The sequence below is a fragment of the Camellia sinensis genome, chromosome 4 (assembly GCF_055761805.1).
Source record: "Camellia sinensis isolate YWXY chromosome 4, ASM5576180v1, whole genome shotgun sequence".
NCBI lineage: Eukaryota > Viridiplantae > Streptophyta > Magnoliopsida > Ericales > Theaceae > Camellia > Camellia sinensis.
In genome coordinates this window covers 211879822-211898042 of record NC_138964.1, presented here as the reverse complement: position 1 = coordinate 211898042, position 18221 = coordinate 211879822, and the positions used below count along the sequence as shown (strand labels likewise).

The following is an 18221-nucleotide window of genomic DNA, read 5'->3' as shown; positions in this document are numbered from 1 at the left end:
GATTCAGAGGGAGCAGCCTCTGCAGGCCTCTTTTCGGTGGCAGATGCACTTTTTTCTGCCTCGGCCATCTTAGATATCGGCAAGGTATCCTCAGAGTCAATCTGAGTTACCATTACCTTTGCTTGGGCTTTCTTCAGCCTTTTTTGCTTTGGCTTTGGCTGGGATTGCGATGGTGAAAATTGTATGGTGACGATGTTGGAGATGTTGGCTAGAAGGTCGTCTGCTACAGCCTATTTATGACTCATCTCGTCGGCGTCTACAACAACAGTGACCTTGGTGCCAAAATGGATCGCTGGAAGTGCAGTTAGGGGGTTGGCTAGATCGTATGAGGACACCTCGGCACTCCGGCATCTTTGGCTTCGAGTTTTGCCTGTTGGTGCAAGTAGTGGAGCTCGACGTCAGCGTTGGCGCTGAGAGGGTGGAATCAGTTGTGGAGCTGAAGTAGATGACTACTCTGCTAGATCAGAGGTTGATCCCTGATCTGGCCAAGGTGAAAAAGTCGTAGCAGGAGTTGTAGCAGAAGGAGGGGACTTGCTCTTTTTGGGGACGTCGGGCAACGTTAATTTGTAGGTTGGGATGAAATTTAGAAGCAGAGGAGCCTTGCGCTGATTAACAGGCAAGTCCAACAGCTTCTTGAAATCTTTACTGGGATAAAAGTTTTTGCGGAAGTCCTTCTGGGGATAAGGAAGAGCTGCAAAGACAAAATGAACAGACGTTAGCACATACAAAAATATCAAAGTAAGAAAGACTTGAAAGCAAGTAAAGGTGATACTTGGCTCTTACCATCTCCCTCTCTGAAAACTGTTCGGCTTAGGGGATAAAGGTGAAGGTCATTATCTGGATGGAACTCCCAGTTGCCCGAGACGATGAAGTAATCGTCTCCAGCACCCTTGTTGAAGTCTAGGAGGTCGGCGACAAGTTTGTATTATGTGGATCTCGACTTAAGGTAATAGATATAACCCTTTTCTGACTTCAGGCCGCACATGGTGTAACAATATTGGATGTCGGCAAGGGTAACCCTAGCATTCTCTTTTTTGGCTAAGGTAATTATACCATTGATAACTCGGTAGGAGTTAATGGCAAGCTGCATTGGGTTCAGTTTGTAATAAAGGACTTCTTGGAAAAGTGTGTCAAGAGGGAACCTAAGTCCACACTCTATGAAGGCTACCACTGGGAAGGGCATGGAGTCGTCTTTGGGCATGATTAAGTCCTCCTCCCCTGCCAACCTAAGATGAATGTCAGCAGGGATAACAAACTCCTGCCTAAAGTACTCTAACTTAGTTGGGATGTTTACCCTCCACCTGAACATACCCATGATGTCGGCTAGAGAGACAAGGTGTTGGATTTCAGCAGGAAGTGTTTTTTGTCTAGGGTTTGAAGGACCTCGGCAAAACCTAAACGTACGCTGGGGCAAGTGTTTTTGAGGATCTAAGGGGAATTTGTTTAAATTTTTCCTAAGGATAGGGGTTCTAGAACAAAACCCAAGCCTAAAATCTATGTGGAAACATGAAATTGGAGGCAAGAATCTGGCAAAATGCAACAAGAAAACAGAAATAATAACATGATTCAGACTCAAGAAGATGAACAAGAACTCAAGAACATTTTACAAAACATGTACAGATAGTACAAAGCCAAGGACAGTGGTAGAATAATAAGTATGCATTTGGTTTATAGCCCAAAAAGCAAAATCCAAAACGGTGACAAGCTATCAAGAATGTCAAGTATACGAACAGTATGTGTGTGTGTATGTATACCAGCAACAGATTGTGCAAGAGTAGAATCGTGAAATAGATGACGGAAATCAACACACAAGTAACAAATTAAGAGCATGAATAAAAACACCATGGCAGTGTACACGCACAGCAGTTTGAAGCGGAACAAGAAATTGAAATAAGAGGAACAGTGGCTTACCGAGGAAAATAAGGCTGGTGTGAAGTATGCCGGTGTCAGACGGTGGCAGTGAGCAAAGAAGTGCAGCAAAAGCCTTGCCAGAAGAGGAGAGTGAAAGTGGTTGCAGAAAGCTTCGCAAAAGCAGCAATGGAGGATTTAGGAGAGAAAGTTAGAGAGATAAAGTTTTGAACGAAAATGAAGATGCAAAAGTGAAACGGCGAAGAGAGAAGGTGGAATTTTGTCAAAAACACGAAAAGGCGTCAAACCACAATGAATGTGCCTTGGACGACTTGCCTGTCAGGCAGTGCATGCAAATGTGATGTGACTTAATGGCGCGTGTCAGGTACAGTTCAATGGGGAAGAGACGCATGGCAAAAATGGTTGAATTACTGTGCGTGACAGCTCATACGCGTGTAAAAACTCTTGGAGTTCTTGATTTAATTAAGCGAAGACCTCAGCTAGGGAGATGGTCTCGGCTAGAGAAATTTGAAAACACTTGGTTCTTGGTTCTAAAGCATTTGATGCAAACACACTAAAGTGCTTATCATATGGAAGCCGATGTGTGATAACCTCGGTAATGAATGATAGAGCAAGTTTAGCCGACGTGATATGAGTTCAAATGATATAGGTTCCATCACCTCTATCACCTCAAGATGCCGAGGTAATAGAACCTAGGGGGCAGTTGTGGGGACATATTTTTTGGATAGCAACACGTGACCAAGGTGGCACCGAAGTGCCAGTCGAGATGCCACGTGTCCTTGACTTGAGGTCGAGGCAATCTCGGCTAGGCCGAGATTATCTGCGGAGATACCGGAATCCAAGATGAACGGATAAGTTACAAGAGTCCTAGAATAAATGAGGACTTTAGCCTGGATAAGAATAAAGCTCTTAGGGAGTTTATCTTTATCTATTTGAGAGTCCTGGATAGACATTGAGCTAGAGTCCATTGAAGCTAGCCTTCTACAGGGATCATGTCAGTGTTGGTTATAAAAGTAAGGCACCCTCATGGGTCTAAGGTACGCTTTTGGTATTCTGAATAGTGAGTAAAGCACTTTTGCTATATTTGAGAGATAATTGACTTGATCGTCGGAGTGCCATCGGGTAGACGAACCACTGTCGGAGTCTTTTTCTTTCTGTGACAGGTCGTTTGGGCACAATTTATTCTGCCAATGTTCTCCAGCTGAGTACCTGTTTGGCAGTTTGGCAGTATGGTCAGAAAACAGCACACACAGTTACGAATTGACCCAACATCGATTGGGAAAAGAAGAAAGGGTGAAGAACGCCATACCATAGCCATCCAGTCTCAGATTTACAGCTGCTAATAAAGCTTCAATCTGACACATTCAGGATCTTATGATTCTTGATCCAGTCTTACGATTCAATTTGAGACATTCATGCCTCGTCCTTTTGGTACAAGAACTGCTGCAGCTTTAATTGGTTTGGCTGCTGCAAAGGAGAACTTGAATAAAATTTTTGCAACTAAATGAAATTCATCATGTGGTTTTCTATCTGACTGCTATGAGAAGTGCATGAATACAACAGCTATCGATTATGGCGTTAGCAGCTGTGATGACTTCCTTGAAATGATTGTGTATATCATGCAGTGAATTTAAGAGGGCCCCAGGTCAACGATACTGGTTTGAAGTACATAGCGAGTGGGAGGAAAATACGCGTAGGAAAGCAACTGCTGCAGGTTTTGCTAGTTTGCATGAGCAAATTTAAATTTCACATGAATTGGAGACCAACCCTAAAATGTGCAGGATAAATTATAAGCTGTACAAGAAGTGGATCAGCAAGCATGGAGATGGAGCTGAGAATTGTGAGTGCTTTCGCAACCAGTGTCACCGATTTAAATAGGTTTTGAATTTCCTTATCATAAGATATGCCTCGTAAGAGGCTGTCTGAAGTTATTATGCAGTTAGAACTATGCTTTACATTGCATTGTTGGCAACTTGGCACTATATATACTGCACTCCCTTTTTTATTTCATTTGTGTGATTATAATTCACATGGGTTTTATTATTGTTAATCAAGTTCTTATATCTCCAAAAACAGAAATATATGGTCACTTCAAAATATAAATAGTTTTCTCCTGCTTGTTTGGTTACTCGGAAATCTATGGTGACTTCTTTTTTTAGATAGGTATGGTGACTTCTAAATATAAATTTTTTTCTTTTCAGCTTGTTTGGTTACTCAGTAATCTTGGGAAAACAAAAAGGAAAAGACGCTAGAAGGAGGGCTCGAACCTCCGACCTTGTGGTTAACAGCCACACGCTCTAGCCAACTGAGCTATTCCAGCTTCGTAATACGTGGTCATACCATTAATTACTTAAACGCAATACCAGAGCATCAATTCTCTCCTTTGAACTATGTTTGATTTGAATCTATATTTTTTGATTTATACTATAAAAGTGTACAGTCTCTGGATTTTTAAGTTAATCTTTTTCTTTCCTTTTAAATCTTTTACCAGTCAACCTAAAAAATTCCTCCCAAATTTTGGTGTGTTCAAGTGTGGTGACTTTGGGCCTTCATCAATCTGAATAAAAATAGTTGGACCCTTTGGGTTTCTAGAATGTGGGTTGGTCTTGAATCTTGATGATAGAATGTCATAGAGACTCACATTTGTTAATTAATAATAATAAATGCTTTGAAAATGGAACATGGCCTTGCTCCCAAAATGTCATGTTTTTCTAATATTATTTTGGCGTCGAGAAAATTATTCGCATAGTAACAAGTCACGCTTACACACTCGTAAGTTGTCAATTACTAATATTTTTGTTATGATTATGAAAAGCAATTGGTTTTTGATGTCGTGTTTTGGACAAATCTATGCTAATAACAAAATGTTGTATTCAATTGGAGCATGTTAGATGTCGGCCTATTCAATTGATGGTCCCTCTCAAAGAATTTAATGCCACCAGCCATTTATCATCAAATCATTAGTCAGCCATCTTCATCACCCACATCACACGGTGAATTTTTTTTTTTTTTTTTCTTCTCTCACTAACAAAATATTCTAGTCTCTTAGATGAACTGTTATGATGAAACAAACGAAAATGAGAAAGAAAAATAAATCAAGTAAGAACATAAAGACATGCATAGTTTGAAAGTATATATGGTTTTGTTATAAACCTATGTTCATGGATGAAGGTTTCACTAGAAAATATAAAGAGTATGTTTCTTTCTCAGAACTATCTATAACAAGAATTCACTCCAATCTCAAAACCATAATTCCGGAAATGACGCATAATATATACTAAGATATGAATACAACAAGAACTAGCAAGCAGCCAGGGGCTCGCCCTTGAAATTGAGTTGTTTGGTCCAGATTTATGAACGAGAATAAATCCACAAGTTGACCTGTGGGGTGTGGGATCATAGAGTTGGAAGTCTTCTCAGCCACAAAATCTTGATGATAGGGGCAGCTTTCAACTAGTAAAACAAAAAAATATCTCTGCCAGTAGGTAAGACAACTTGTCTCTCTGGACCTACAACAGTTAGTTTTGAGTCTATTTTGGCTGCCAAAAGACAACTACCAATCTCCTTCCCACTATAACCCTTAAATCTTGAATTTGTGTTTTTAAAAAAAAATAATAATAAACAAAATAAAAAGAGAGAAAGAAGAAGAAAACATGATAATAGGCAAACAGATGCAACACAAGCCAAGTACAAAATTCCAACAATTTACAATGAAACATGATAATAGGCAAACAGATGCAACAAAAGCCAATTACAAAATTCAAACAATTTATAATGTCTGCTAATAACATCAATTTCCATAGCCACAAGAAACACAATACAAGAGATATCACAACTCTCTTAGACTCATTATGTTACAAACCATACAATCATCTCATAAGATAAATCAATCTCCCTCTCTCTCACTTACTTCCTGTGGAAATTGTGTAATGATCTTGGAGATCCCTCAAAGAGATCCAAGATGTAATTCTCTAGATCATCAGCACTATACTTGATGAGCTTGTCACTAAGATAATTGGTGTATCTTCCAACAAACGTCCGATAAGCTTGAATCACCTTGAGGGATGTCGAAATTCGCAAATCTTCTCTAAGCTGTCCATCTGGGATTAACCATCCAGTTTGGCTTTTGTAAACCTCTTCAAAAGAAACATAAAAGCTTTGAAGCCTCTCCTTCAGCAGAGTCTTTGATATGGAATTTGAACCGGAATTGTAAATTCCCTCTTCCCTTAGCAAAGACAAGATTGAACTCCATGTCGCTCTCTCATAATTCATTGCGTGTTGTTGGAATTTCCAATTTTGCTTGCGAATCCACTCATCCCCCAAAGTATTTCTTAGCTCACAACTCTTGACCTTTTGAGCCATGTAATGTATATTATTCATCAAAAAAAGGTGACGAAGAGAATCATCCTTGTATAGCTTGGATTTATCATCAAGGTTGCATTCTAGAATTGAAATGAGGGATCGGAAGTGGAGAGACATTGGTGAGACACAGTTTGTGCTTCCACTCGCGTCGTCCTCCTCGTTAACTGGATTCAAGTCGGGTGAAGATGAAGCTGTGTCTTCAATTTTAGGGTCCTTAAGGAGTAAATTGAGGGACGCACTGTAATCTGTCAGAGTCTTCATGTAATTCAAGACATACCTAGTAAGATGGTGGATTCCACCACCAGCAAAAGCATTTGTTGATATGTTTGATGCAACAGCATGCTCAAATTCAAGAAATGTCGCCTTCACACAATCACCCAATCTCCTTAGGACATCTTGGCACTCGGTTCTGACAGAAGAACCGATGTCATTAGTGTATAAAGCATCTATGTCAGGACCAAGATCCGCCAAAACCTCATACATGTCAAGAACACGAAACAACTTTTCTGGTTGGTGAGGACCAACAGCTATGGCTTCCCCAAAATTCAAAAGTTGCAACATTGAAGCCCTTGATGCCTCAGCAAAGCAAATTGAACTAATTGAATCGAGATCACCAAAGATTTGGTCACATAACCATTTCTCACTAGCAAGATAGACGCGCACAAAGATCTTCATAGCCCGTATCCATCTTCTGATTTTGGAATTCAACGAACCCCACTCCATCTTCATCACATCCTCAATGCTCAGTTTCTCCACTTCAAGTATGAAGAGACAGTCATCCAATGCATCTTTCCTGACACTAATATAGGCCTGCATGCATTCACGATCATAATTCGAATCAAACATCAAATTAGCAATGCATTTGAGGTCAGGAATCACAGCTTGATGGACCAAATCAATGATGAATTCCTCTGAGCCTCTGCTGATACTATCCCTCTGAAGCACATCCTCAACCGAGTCATCCCCAAAAGAGACAAATGAGTTCTCATCCACAACATCTTCTTCACTTGAACGAAAAGACACGTGCTCGGGCTCAAAGGGCTGCCTATTCTGAACAAGCATGTGCCTGAACTCTTCCTCCAGCCTTACCATTGCCGTCTGAAGAACATCATGAGCCCTTCTCAATATCCCATTCTCGTCACTATCTCTACTCAAACACAAACTTTCTAATCTTTCAATCAACTTTCGGGTTTCATCCACCGCCTTCACATACCCGTAAGCTTCTTCAGAGCCACAGTCCCATATCAGAGATTGATCTATCTCCCAATGCATGATCTTATCCTGAACAACATTTAGCCTTTCCTCAATCTCACTTAACCACATCTCATCCTTGTTTTCACTAATTTTAGTCATGGAGGACAATCGGGTACCAAGATCTGCCAAGATTTTCCGCTCATCATCTGTAAAATTCTTCTTCGTCTCCAATGCCTTAACGATGCGCTGGGCATCAGCAATCAGATTTTCTTCCCCTTCCAACATTGGAATTGCAGATTTACAGTCTACCATAGCATATAAGAGCCGCAACACCACAAATAATACTCCTAATATTAGATAGCACACAACAGAAACCCTGAAACCAGAATCTAAAACCTACCCAATTAAATTGAACACAAGACACTTCTTCCTATCCAAAATTCATGCCTGATCAATGAGACATTGGGAATTTCCCAATTCTGCAATATAGGGCTAAATTTTGAGAATTTCTCAAAACTTGCACACTGAAAAGAATCGCAAGGAACAACAATATAGCATGATCAAACCATTTCAATATGATCCAATAAGAATCAAATCAACAATTTCAGACCTACCCAATCCCAATTTCTTGGAGGGTAGTCACAAAAAGGGGAGATTCAAACGGACAAAACCCAGAAAGTAAAGTCTATAAACAGAAATGGGTTTATGAGATTCAATGGGAAAGATCAAAGGAGCTGAAGATGAACAGAGAGAATTCGATGAAGTAGCTGAACATCTATGTGTGTGTGTGTGTGTATTTTATACAAGTAATTACATGTACTTACACAATAGTGATTAGGTAAAGATAGAACAAGTAAGAAGAAACTGACCCTTTTGGGAAATATATCTCACGACAAATGCTATTTCGGAGATTTTCAAGCTATATCAAAATCAGCCTATCATTTGCTTTCTTGGGCGATCTCTGCAACTTTGGAGGAATCTCTGTTTTACCAAATTACTATTATTTTATAGTTTTATTTTTCTTATTTTGTATTTTTTTTTTCTTTCTTCTGCATTGCTGTCCGTCCGGCTTCCTGGCTTTGACCTTCTACCTTCCAGGAAAATGATTTTAAAAAAAAAAAATAGATAAATTCTAAACACACTTTCGGAAATTTATTTAAATTATAAATTATCTCTTGTGATTCTAGAAATGACATTATGTTCTTTAAGGTTTTTAATTTCATAATAAATGAGTCTTTTTATTAATAAATCATCAAGTTAATTAATAGTATTTAATAATATTAAATTTTATTTCAATTAAAAATTCATATAATTTTATTATTGTATAGGTGAACAGTTATAAATTTCACATTTTTAATTAATTCTATTAAATAAAAAATTCTGACAGAGAGGTATTTGTAATTTTTTAAATCACAAAAGACAATTCATATTTTAAACAGACCTCAACAAATGTATTTGTAATTTATCCCAAAAAAATTTATTATATTCAATTATCTAAAATAGTGCTTGTTTGTAAGACAAAGCCTTTGCTTGGGAAGATGAATTGGGTTGGATTTGAAACTATTTTAATTCTAAAAAGATAAAATAAATTTTTTAATTTAACAAAACAAAATATCATATTTATCTATAACAATTATAATTTTTCACTCATAAAAAGCTAAAAAAATCATCTTCCTTCCCAAATAACAACATTGCCATTGCACACTCTGAATTTTTTACACTACTCGCGACAGATCGTACGCGAAATTAACTGCTTTTAGTTAATATATTTTATATGAATATAAATATGAATATAACATGAACATTAAATAAGTTAGATGAGTATTAAACATACATAACACGAAATTGATATGAATAATATGTTCATTAAAAAATTAATTATAATTTTAATATTATCACGAAATTGATATGAATAATATGTTTATTAAAAAATCAATTATAATTTTAATATTATTTTTATTCTCAACTTGAGGAATATGTATAACGTTTTAAACATTTTGCCTAGTCTCATCACTGTATTACATTTCAACACGATAGGTAATCCAATAAATTTTTGTCTCATTTCCAGCGAACTATTTCATTTAGATTAGATTCACACAAGTTTTAATGAAAATTAACAAAACAATAAGTAAGGATTAGTCTATATACAACAACAATAATACAGTCAACATGAACTCTAAAGTTTGTTTGGAGGAATCTCTGTTTTACCAAATTATTATTATTTTATAGTTTTATTTTTCTTATTTTGTATTTTTTCTTCCTGCTGCATTGCTGTCTGGCTTCCTGGCTTTGACCTTCTACGTTCTATGAAAATGATTAAAATATATATATATATATATATAAATTATTTTCAATTATCCAAAACAGTGCTTGATTGTAAGACAAATAGCAGCATTGCCATTGCACACTTGGAATTTTCTACACTACTTGGCCCGTAGACAAAATTAACCGGTTTGAGTAAATATATCTTTGAGGGAATTACATTAACGGTTTTGTTGGTTATATATTTTGTAAAAGTTTATTGTAGCTTGACACGTGGTACATAAGAGACAATTTAGAGAGTTAATACAAGGCAGGTCATATTGGTTATAATGAATCTGCGCAGCACTGGACTAGCTAGAAGGCATAAGATGACGTGGTGCAACGGTTACTCATGAATTCAAATTTAAATCCAAAAGTGAAGCCTAACTGTAAGAATGGTGTAGTGAAACTGACTGTGAGAGAGTATGATCAGCAATCATGGGAGGACATTTCAACGGTTGGAAGCCCACTTCGACGGCTACCCTTAAAGAGTATAAATAGTATGGAAGGTCCCAAATTGAAGACCCTGAGATTCAGATCCAGAAACCAGTCATTTACTTCATATTTTCTTTCCAATTTTATATTTCCATTCTTTACATTTTCAGCATTTCAATTCATGTACTGCAATTTATTTCCTAAGAGTAGTTCTCAAGTAGTTGTTTCTGTAAATCTTTTCAAGACTGGATCATTTCATTGTAAGTTCTTATTCACTCAATGAAATTTAGTTTCTAAATTGTTTTGTACTTGTTATTTCTTATAAAAATTTTCCTCAAACAAGCCACTAGTAAAAGTCCCATCCATTGAGGCTGAAAAAATTTCAACACAATCGTCTGATAATTGGTTGGTAATTAAAATTCTATAAGGATTGATTGATCCTTACTGGCACGCTTAAAATTACACAATTAACCTTCGAAAGCTAAAAAAGCCAACATATATTTTTGGCACGCCTAGTGGGACATATTAAAAATGGCTAGACGTAGAGTAAAGGGAGAAAATGAATGCCTGGAAGAGGGTGTGGAAGGAGAGGTAGAAATACCTAACCCATAGGAGAATGTAATGGATGCACCTGTCCCATCAAATCCTCCACAAATGGTCGAACAGACCAGCACTTTCAGAGTATACAACACATGTCCAACACACTGGACAGGGCTATGAGACTGGACCTTCGAATGTCCCTTCTACCCACCCAATAAATCCATGGGGAGGTTTAATAGATGTTATGAGGCAACAATTAATGTATACAATGGAAAGATGGGCAACACCCTTTTTGGACCGAGTAAACTCCTATTAACCAATGATCGCACGACAAGCTAAAGAAAATATGAATTCCCTTAAGTATAGATTGGCTTGAGACAAACAGCCTATGCAAAATAATGGTCAGACTAGCAATCATAGTCATGAAAGGTCACCAATTGTGCCTTAGTCATGGTATGAAGCTCCTTCGAGACCACTAGCAAACCAAAATGTACCATTACCCACTAGCAAAACCATATAAATTTGTGGATCTGGTCTAGCACAAGGGAATGGTATAAGGATGTTTCCAAATCCTATGTTTGAAGCCATACCTGGCACACGGGGCTTCATTAATCCTGTGTTTGAATTTACACCCAGGGGGTTGGAGGGATTTCCTGCGGCTGGAAGAAAAATAACACTTGTTCATCCTTTTGTAGCATCTTTCGTAGGACCTTTCCTAGGACAAATTCTAAAAGGTCAGCCATACCTCCAACAGTAACCAATGTAACAAGGACAACCAGCCTTGAATGTACCCATATATGGACCAAGACGCCCTCAAGTACATGAAGTTCCTCCAAACCCTGTGTTTGTTCCTCCAATAGTGGTTCAACCAGTACAAAATATGGTTCCAAGGAACCAAATTACTGATATAGTTAGAGAAATGTGTAGACCTATGGCTCGGGGGGTCCAAACACCAGTGTACAGAAAACCTTATCCAGAGTGGATGGATAGGGTACATGAGTATCCTAGGGGGTTTAGAATACCAGACTTTGCTATTTTTATGGAAATGAGAATTAGTCAACGGTGGAACACACTGCTAGGTTTACAGGCCAGTGTGGTGAGTTCGCCAATGATGATTACATGAAACTAAGACTCTTTCCAAACTCTTTAATTGGAGTAGCCTTCGTATGGTACATAAACCTTACATCTGGCTCTATCCAAATTTGGCAGCAAATGGACGAAGTTTTTCATGCCCAATTTTTCTAAACAAAACATGAAGTTTCTATGGCAGACTTGGCAAAATTGAGCCAAAGGCCTGATGAGAAGGTTGCTCAGTTTATTGCCAGATTTAAAAGGGCACGAAACAAATGCAAGGTCATGCTACCAAAGCTTGAATTTGTAAGATTGGTTCAAAATGGCTTGAAATTTAGGCTTCAAAAGAAGTTTGATTCAACTGAGTTTCAAGACTTAGTAGGGTTAACCTATAAGGTGTCTAGATATGAAACTTTACTCGAGAAAAAACAAGAACGAAGTAATACATCATATAAGAGCTACTATAAGGACCCTAATTATGAAATTGATGAAGCAGATATAGCAGGAAAAGAACTTATGAATTGTGAGACATTAATTCAGAAAGACAGCATAATAGACCAGCAGTTTAAAAAGAAAGTCATGTATAGGAGGTATTCTTTTGACTTAACAAAAGCATATGATATTTTTGATCATTTGCTTATAGCAAATTTCCTAAAGTTACCAAAGGGAGTCAAGATTCCTACCCTTGAAGAACTTAAAGGAAAACTTTATTGTAAATGGAACAATTCTTGGTTTCATTCAACTAAAAATTGTATTGTTTTCTGAGATAAGATCCAAGAACAGATTCGGAAGGGGAGGCTAGAGTTTCCAACCAAGTCTGAAAAAGCTATGAAAATTGACATCAACCCGTTTCCAGAGATTGGGGAGGCTGCAGCCAATGTTGGCATGCTAGATTTCCAAAACCTATCCTTGAAAGAATTGAAGGAAGTTATTGTGCAGATGCATGTAGCTAGCCAGGCTGCTTTCAAGAAGAACACAAGAAGTTCACCAGCTGATGGACAAAGCTCTGCAGGCCTAAAAGAAGGCTCTAGTGAAGAGATGTTGGATGATGACTCTCTCAAAGCTGCTATAGTGTAGAGGATGTATTCCAGGTGCAAGATGTGTTACAAGTGGCTGAAAGGGCTCCAAATTGATAGAAAACAGCATTACAAAGAGGTATAGAGGGACCAAATAACCAGCACCCATAACAAGAGGCCATACCTAACTGGCCCTAGACAACATTCATCCTTGGTAGCCCCACCAGACACCAAGATGCAATCAAAAGGAAAGAGGCCTCTATATGAAACTAAGCCACCCAATTATTACAGAGTAGACAACCAGCTTAAAAGGAAGTATGGATTCAGTGCAAGGCATGAGACCAAAACTGATAATTGGTCATCAATGACTGTTTCGAAGACTGCTTCAAAGAATGGGGCAACAGATCCAGCAACCAAACCAGTGGGTTCATGAATCCCAGGAGTTCTAGATTGGTTTGTCATGCAGAATAAACCTAAGGAAATATGTACTCAAAGAAAGGTTTTTAGAGACCAGGGAAAAATGATCAAACCTCTTTTAGTGGCTCTAAATAGCTGGATGTTATTAAAGAATCCAAAAACAATGGAGCCATATGTGGTTCCTATAATTTCTAGGTCTCAAATGAGGAAGATCCCACGAAGATACACCCAGTATCAGAGGGATATGAAAGAAAGTGGAGAGAGCACTTCCATGGCACAAACAAAAGACCAGGCAGATGAAGGGATAGGTTCGAATCCTGCTCCTAAGATCAAGAGGAGTGCCAGCATGGAGCAGTTGGCTAAAGTTCATGTTGAACTAAGAGCCAAAGAAAAATCTAGTTTAGCAGGCCTCGAGAAGGCTTTAACGGAAAGTGATGATGAAACGGATGAAGGGACTGAGCTAGGCCAAGAGAGAACATTGACTGAAGATGGAATGTTTGAGACTTTCATGGATGAACAAACCTTTTTGGTTGACAAGCCAATAGAGGTAGATCACCAACAGACTGTTTCAAAGGAACCTGCTAGCACAGAGGTAGTAGCGTGCAGCATGGAAGATGCTTCTAAAATAACAGAACAAGCTAGTTTGGAAGGGAAACAAGGATAACCAGCAGTTCAGTTTGACTCATTTCCTCCAGTGCTAGTGAACATGGTATATATGCTGCCACAGGAGTTCTAGGCTGAAGAGGGAAACCAAGAAGGTTAGGAAGATGACCCCATTCCAGTTTCTAGTGAAGATTCACAGGTCAGCATGATTCAAGATGAGTCTGAAGTGGCCACACCAATGGAAATTGAAGAAAAAAGTGAGGAGGTAAGTATTAACTTCTCATATCCCTTTGAGTACCCTATAACATCTATGACTCAGCACGTTAAGCCCCTGTATATTAAGGCTTACTTTGATGGGATACAAATGAACATGGTGTTAGTAGATAATGGGGCGGTAGTGAACCTGCTTCCATAGTTCTCGTTGAAGAAATTGGTAAAAAGAAACCTCAGATTAATCCCAACCAGCATAACCATTATTGGTTTCGCTGGGGATAAACAGATTGCTTAGGGCATTCTACCCATTAACCTGAGCGTGGGAACCAGAAATTGCATGAAAGCATTCTTTGTTATAGACAGTAATGCCAAGTATAATGCTTTGCTTGGTAGGGATTGGATCCACACCAACAAATGTATGACTTTCTCTCTACATCAAAAAATAATGATAGCACTATGTAATGGAAAGACAGAGGAGATCAACGTAGATCCCCTATCCTTTATCGCTTGTGCTGATTTTGCAGAGGCCAAGTTATACACTGAAGGGGTGACACCACTCAGTGTATTGAGAAAGCCTGATGGAACAGTCGAAGTGACGGCTGATGAGGAAGTAGCACACCTGAAGCACTTAGTGCAGGAGAGTGCTGATGAAGAGTTCATCACCAAATATGACAATGATGCCTAGTTGTAGGCAAGAAGATAAAAACCAAGAAGCCAGACCTTTGGCCTTAGTCAAGTTTTTAGCATTAGATGTAAAGTCAATAGTCCAGAAGGTACAGGAACAAGAGAAGGAAACTATGGTGGTTGGCTGTAATCAGGAACAACAAAAGGCCAGGCCTTTAGCCCTTGGTAAGTACTGTGCATTGGACATCAATTCAAAAGTCCAGGAAATATAGGAAGAAAAAGCCTTATGGACAGATTTTGTCTATGAGAAAGAAAGTAAAGATGTTGAGTCAGAGAATGTGGAAGCAAAACAAAATAAAGAAGTTACTTTGAAGGAAGAAGAATTCAAAAGAGAAACATCAGTAAGTGCTCAAGTACAAGACCCCTTGGAAGAAATCAATTTATGGGAAGCTTCTGCACAACAACCCACCTATATTAGTGCTTGGTTAAGTCCTATTGACAGGAACCCGTTGTTGGTAGTCTTAAAGTAATATAAGAATTGTTTTGTGTGGTCTTATAATGAATTAATTGGATTGGATAGGTCATTAGTAGAACATAAGCTCCCTATGAGGCCTAATTTTAAGCCACACAAGCAGAAACCAAGACAGATGAGCCCTAAAGTGGTTCAGAAAGTGAAAGAGGAGATTCTTAGGCTCATTAAGACAAGCTTCATTAGAACAGCCAGGTATGTTGAATGGTTGTCTAATATTGTGGCTGTGGTTAAAAAGAATGACAAGATGAGGGTATGCGTCTATTTTAAAAATCAGCTCCAAAAGATGAATACCCCATGCCTATAGTTGATCAATTAGTGGACAGTTCAGCAAGGCAGAATATTTTTGTCTATGATAGATAGGCATTTTGATTACAACCAAATCTGCATTACAGAGGAGGATGTCCACAAGACATCATTTAGGTGTCCTAGTAATATTGGCACCTTCGAATGGGTGAAAATGCCATTTGGTTTAAAGAATGTTGGGGCAACATATCAAAGGGCAATGAACACTATCTTTCATGATCTTATTGGAGGATACCTAGGGTGTTACATTGATAATATTGTTATAAAATCCCAGTCTATGAAAGAACACTTGGTTCACTTGGTAGCAGCTTTCTAAATAATGAGAAAGTTTAAGTTGAAACTTAATCCTCTTAAATGTGCTTTTGGTGTATCAGCTGGAAACTTCTTAGGGTATGCAGTGCACAAGAAAGGAATACAAATTAATCAAAATAAAGCCAAAGCCATCATTGAGGCCAAACCTCCATCAAATAAGAAAGAATTACAAAAGTTACTTGGTCAGGTTAATTTCCTTTGAATATTTATTTCTAACACTGCAAGGAAAACTAAAGTATTTTCTTCTTTGTTAAAGCTGAAAAATGAAGAAGAGTTTCTGTGGACAGCAGAGCATCAAGCTACTTTCGAAAGAATTAAAGCCTACATGGCCAAGTGTAGACGTCCCCGAACGTCCCAGGAGGGAATCCCGTTTTGTTCATTGGGCTTCACTACAGTTTGGACTCATATGTCACGTTCTGAATCTAATCCCACAAAGTACAATGCAAGACCGATAAATCACCAAAGAGTCCAAATCCGAAATCGTTTTGAGAAACAGATTTTTAGAAAGAAGTGTCAAACATGGACTGTTTTGCCAGATACAGAGTCGCCACCTAAATATTTTATTTTGGAAAAATTTAGGAAACCCTAACTCGTGCCTAAGTCCACGTGCCCGTCATCACCAAAGTTGCTTCGGCTCAGGAACTTGGGTACGATTGGGGAAGGTCACTTCATGAGCACCCCCGCTCACCCGATCAAAGATCGGCCTCTAGTAACTATTATATCGAGTTTTGAAAACATTATGTGCTCTTATTCCGGTTTTTAGCCTAGAATTACTATGTGATGCACACAACATACAAGTATAGACTAGATTGCTTAATTTGGAACAAAGCATCGCATATCCGTTTGTTTTGAAAATGGATTGAAGTTTGCTACTCGTAAGTAAGCTAAAACACGGGTTTCGACGAATTAATCCAATTCAACCAACTTAACCTTCACCCACAGGCATTCAGGCAGTTATATCACATAAGCACATAGTTTCATGGCAAGCATGCTGTCATGTTAACACTCACATACATGCAAGATGTTAAAGCATAAACACTCACAGTGTACTCCGAGCCAAAACAAGGAACATGTTAGTAATCAATGCATGATCCTAGCTATGTTCTGATGGTTAATGCAACGCATACAGGTATGCAACTAAGATAGGCTCGGCTATTCTAAGATGGCATATGAAATGCTACAAAAATCATGATTCAACTTGGAATTGAAATACGATACAGTTAGTATGATACGCCGAACCCAGTGCATGCAATACAGATGAATGATGCAAACATGCGAGCATAAGTATGCTAATTGAAACATGCCCTAAACTAACCATCAAAAGCTAGTAAATAAAAGGGAGAAAGACGTGGGGTTGGAAGACATTCACACACACACGCATACTTATTACAAATTCGCCCTCTCAACGGAGGGTTCGAAAGAATAATACAAACCCAATAAATAATTAATTACTCTAGCGAATTAATCATTACAGACCCTCAATTAATTAACAAATTAATTACAAAATAAACTAAGTATGAAATTCAAAAGGCCGCCGCAGCTCCGCCTCGGAATGATTAGATGATGCATGCTTGATTTGCCTTGCTCGGAAACCCGTTGCCATGCCTGTGTTGCCTCTGTTTGCTCTGTTCTGCACCTCTGATAATTGTGAAAATCCTAAGGTTGCTTCTGAACCACTCCCTGAGCACTTTGGGATGCCACCGGCCAAGAGAAAGCATCATTGGCCATGGAAATATGGTCATCGACCAAAAATGGGACCACCGGCTAGATATTGATAGTCGGCCGGCACTGAAAGTTGCCGACCGGCCATTTTTTCCTACAGAACACTGGTTTTGCTGCAACAGAGGACAGACAGTGCATGGCATGGAATTTGCAAGCCAAATGTATGCACGACCACCCTCCCTATCATGCTATGAACTCAAGGGAGTATGGCTCTCGACTCTCGAGCCACCAATCACGCATTTCGATGCATGATGGCCAAAGATGTCAAGTGTGCAAATCAATATAAATGAATGCAACAAAACAAATGAATGCTACACACTCTATCATGTTGAATCAAGAGTGTCGGCGACCGAGGATTAAGGTACGTTTCGTCACTTCAAGTACGAACGTCCCTCATTCCTCATGTTTGGTTTGACACCCCAAACCAAACATAATGCAATGTATGTATGCCATATACAATGCAAAGCATGTAACCAACGCAACGCAACATGGGAATGTAAGGCAATGTAACAAGTATGCAATACTACAATGCAACCTAGATATGGGAATACACAAAGTCATAGGCATGCAACAATGATACCAACCACAAGGATGCGACAGCATAAAATGCGGTAAGCCTACAACAATACATAAATGCATGATCCATGGACTTACACTAAGGATGGATAGGTCTCAGCCATGTCCAAAACAGTGGCCAGAGTGATGAA

The 18221-nt window shown here is 38.6% G+C and overlaps 1 protein-coding gene and 1 non-coding gene across 3 annotated transcripts; both read right to left on the bottom strand.

The window, feature by feature from the left end:
- Positions 1-4115: 4115 nt before the first annotated feature.
- TRNAN-GUU (transfer RNA asparagine (anticodon GUU)) lies at positions 4116-4189 on the bottom strand. The gene has a single exon. It is a non-coding gene; the product is annotated as a tRNA-Asn (tRNA).
- A 1416-nt stretch (positions 4190-5605) lies between these two features.
- Positions 5606-8500, bottom strand: LOC114282347 (exocyst complex component EXO70E2). Of its 2 annotated transcripts, XM_028224993.2 has the most exons (2): positions 8295-8478; positions 5606-7730 (listed from the first exon to the last, which is right to left on the bottom strand). In XM_028224993.2, exon 2 carries the CDS (start codon positions 7708-7710, stop codon positions 5776-5778), a length of 1935 nt encoding a protein of 644 aa, XP_028080794.2. In that variant the 5' UTR covers positions 7711-7730; positions 8295-8478; the 3' UTR covers positions 5606-5775. The 2 variants fall into 2 exon arrangements, with proteins under 2 accessions (XP_028080794.2, XP_028080793.2); XM_028224992.2 differs by having other exon boundaries at positions 5606-8500.
- Between the last annotated feature and the right edge of the window lie 9721 nt (positions 8501-18221).

What these genes read in the sequence shown, in the direction of transcription:
- LOC114282347 (XM_028224992.2), bottom strand. Translation starts at nt 7,737, where the DNA reads ATGGTAGACTGTAAATCTGCAATTCCAATGTTGGAAGGGGAAGAAAAT.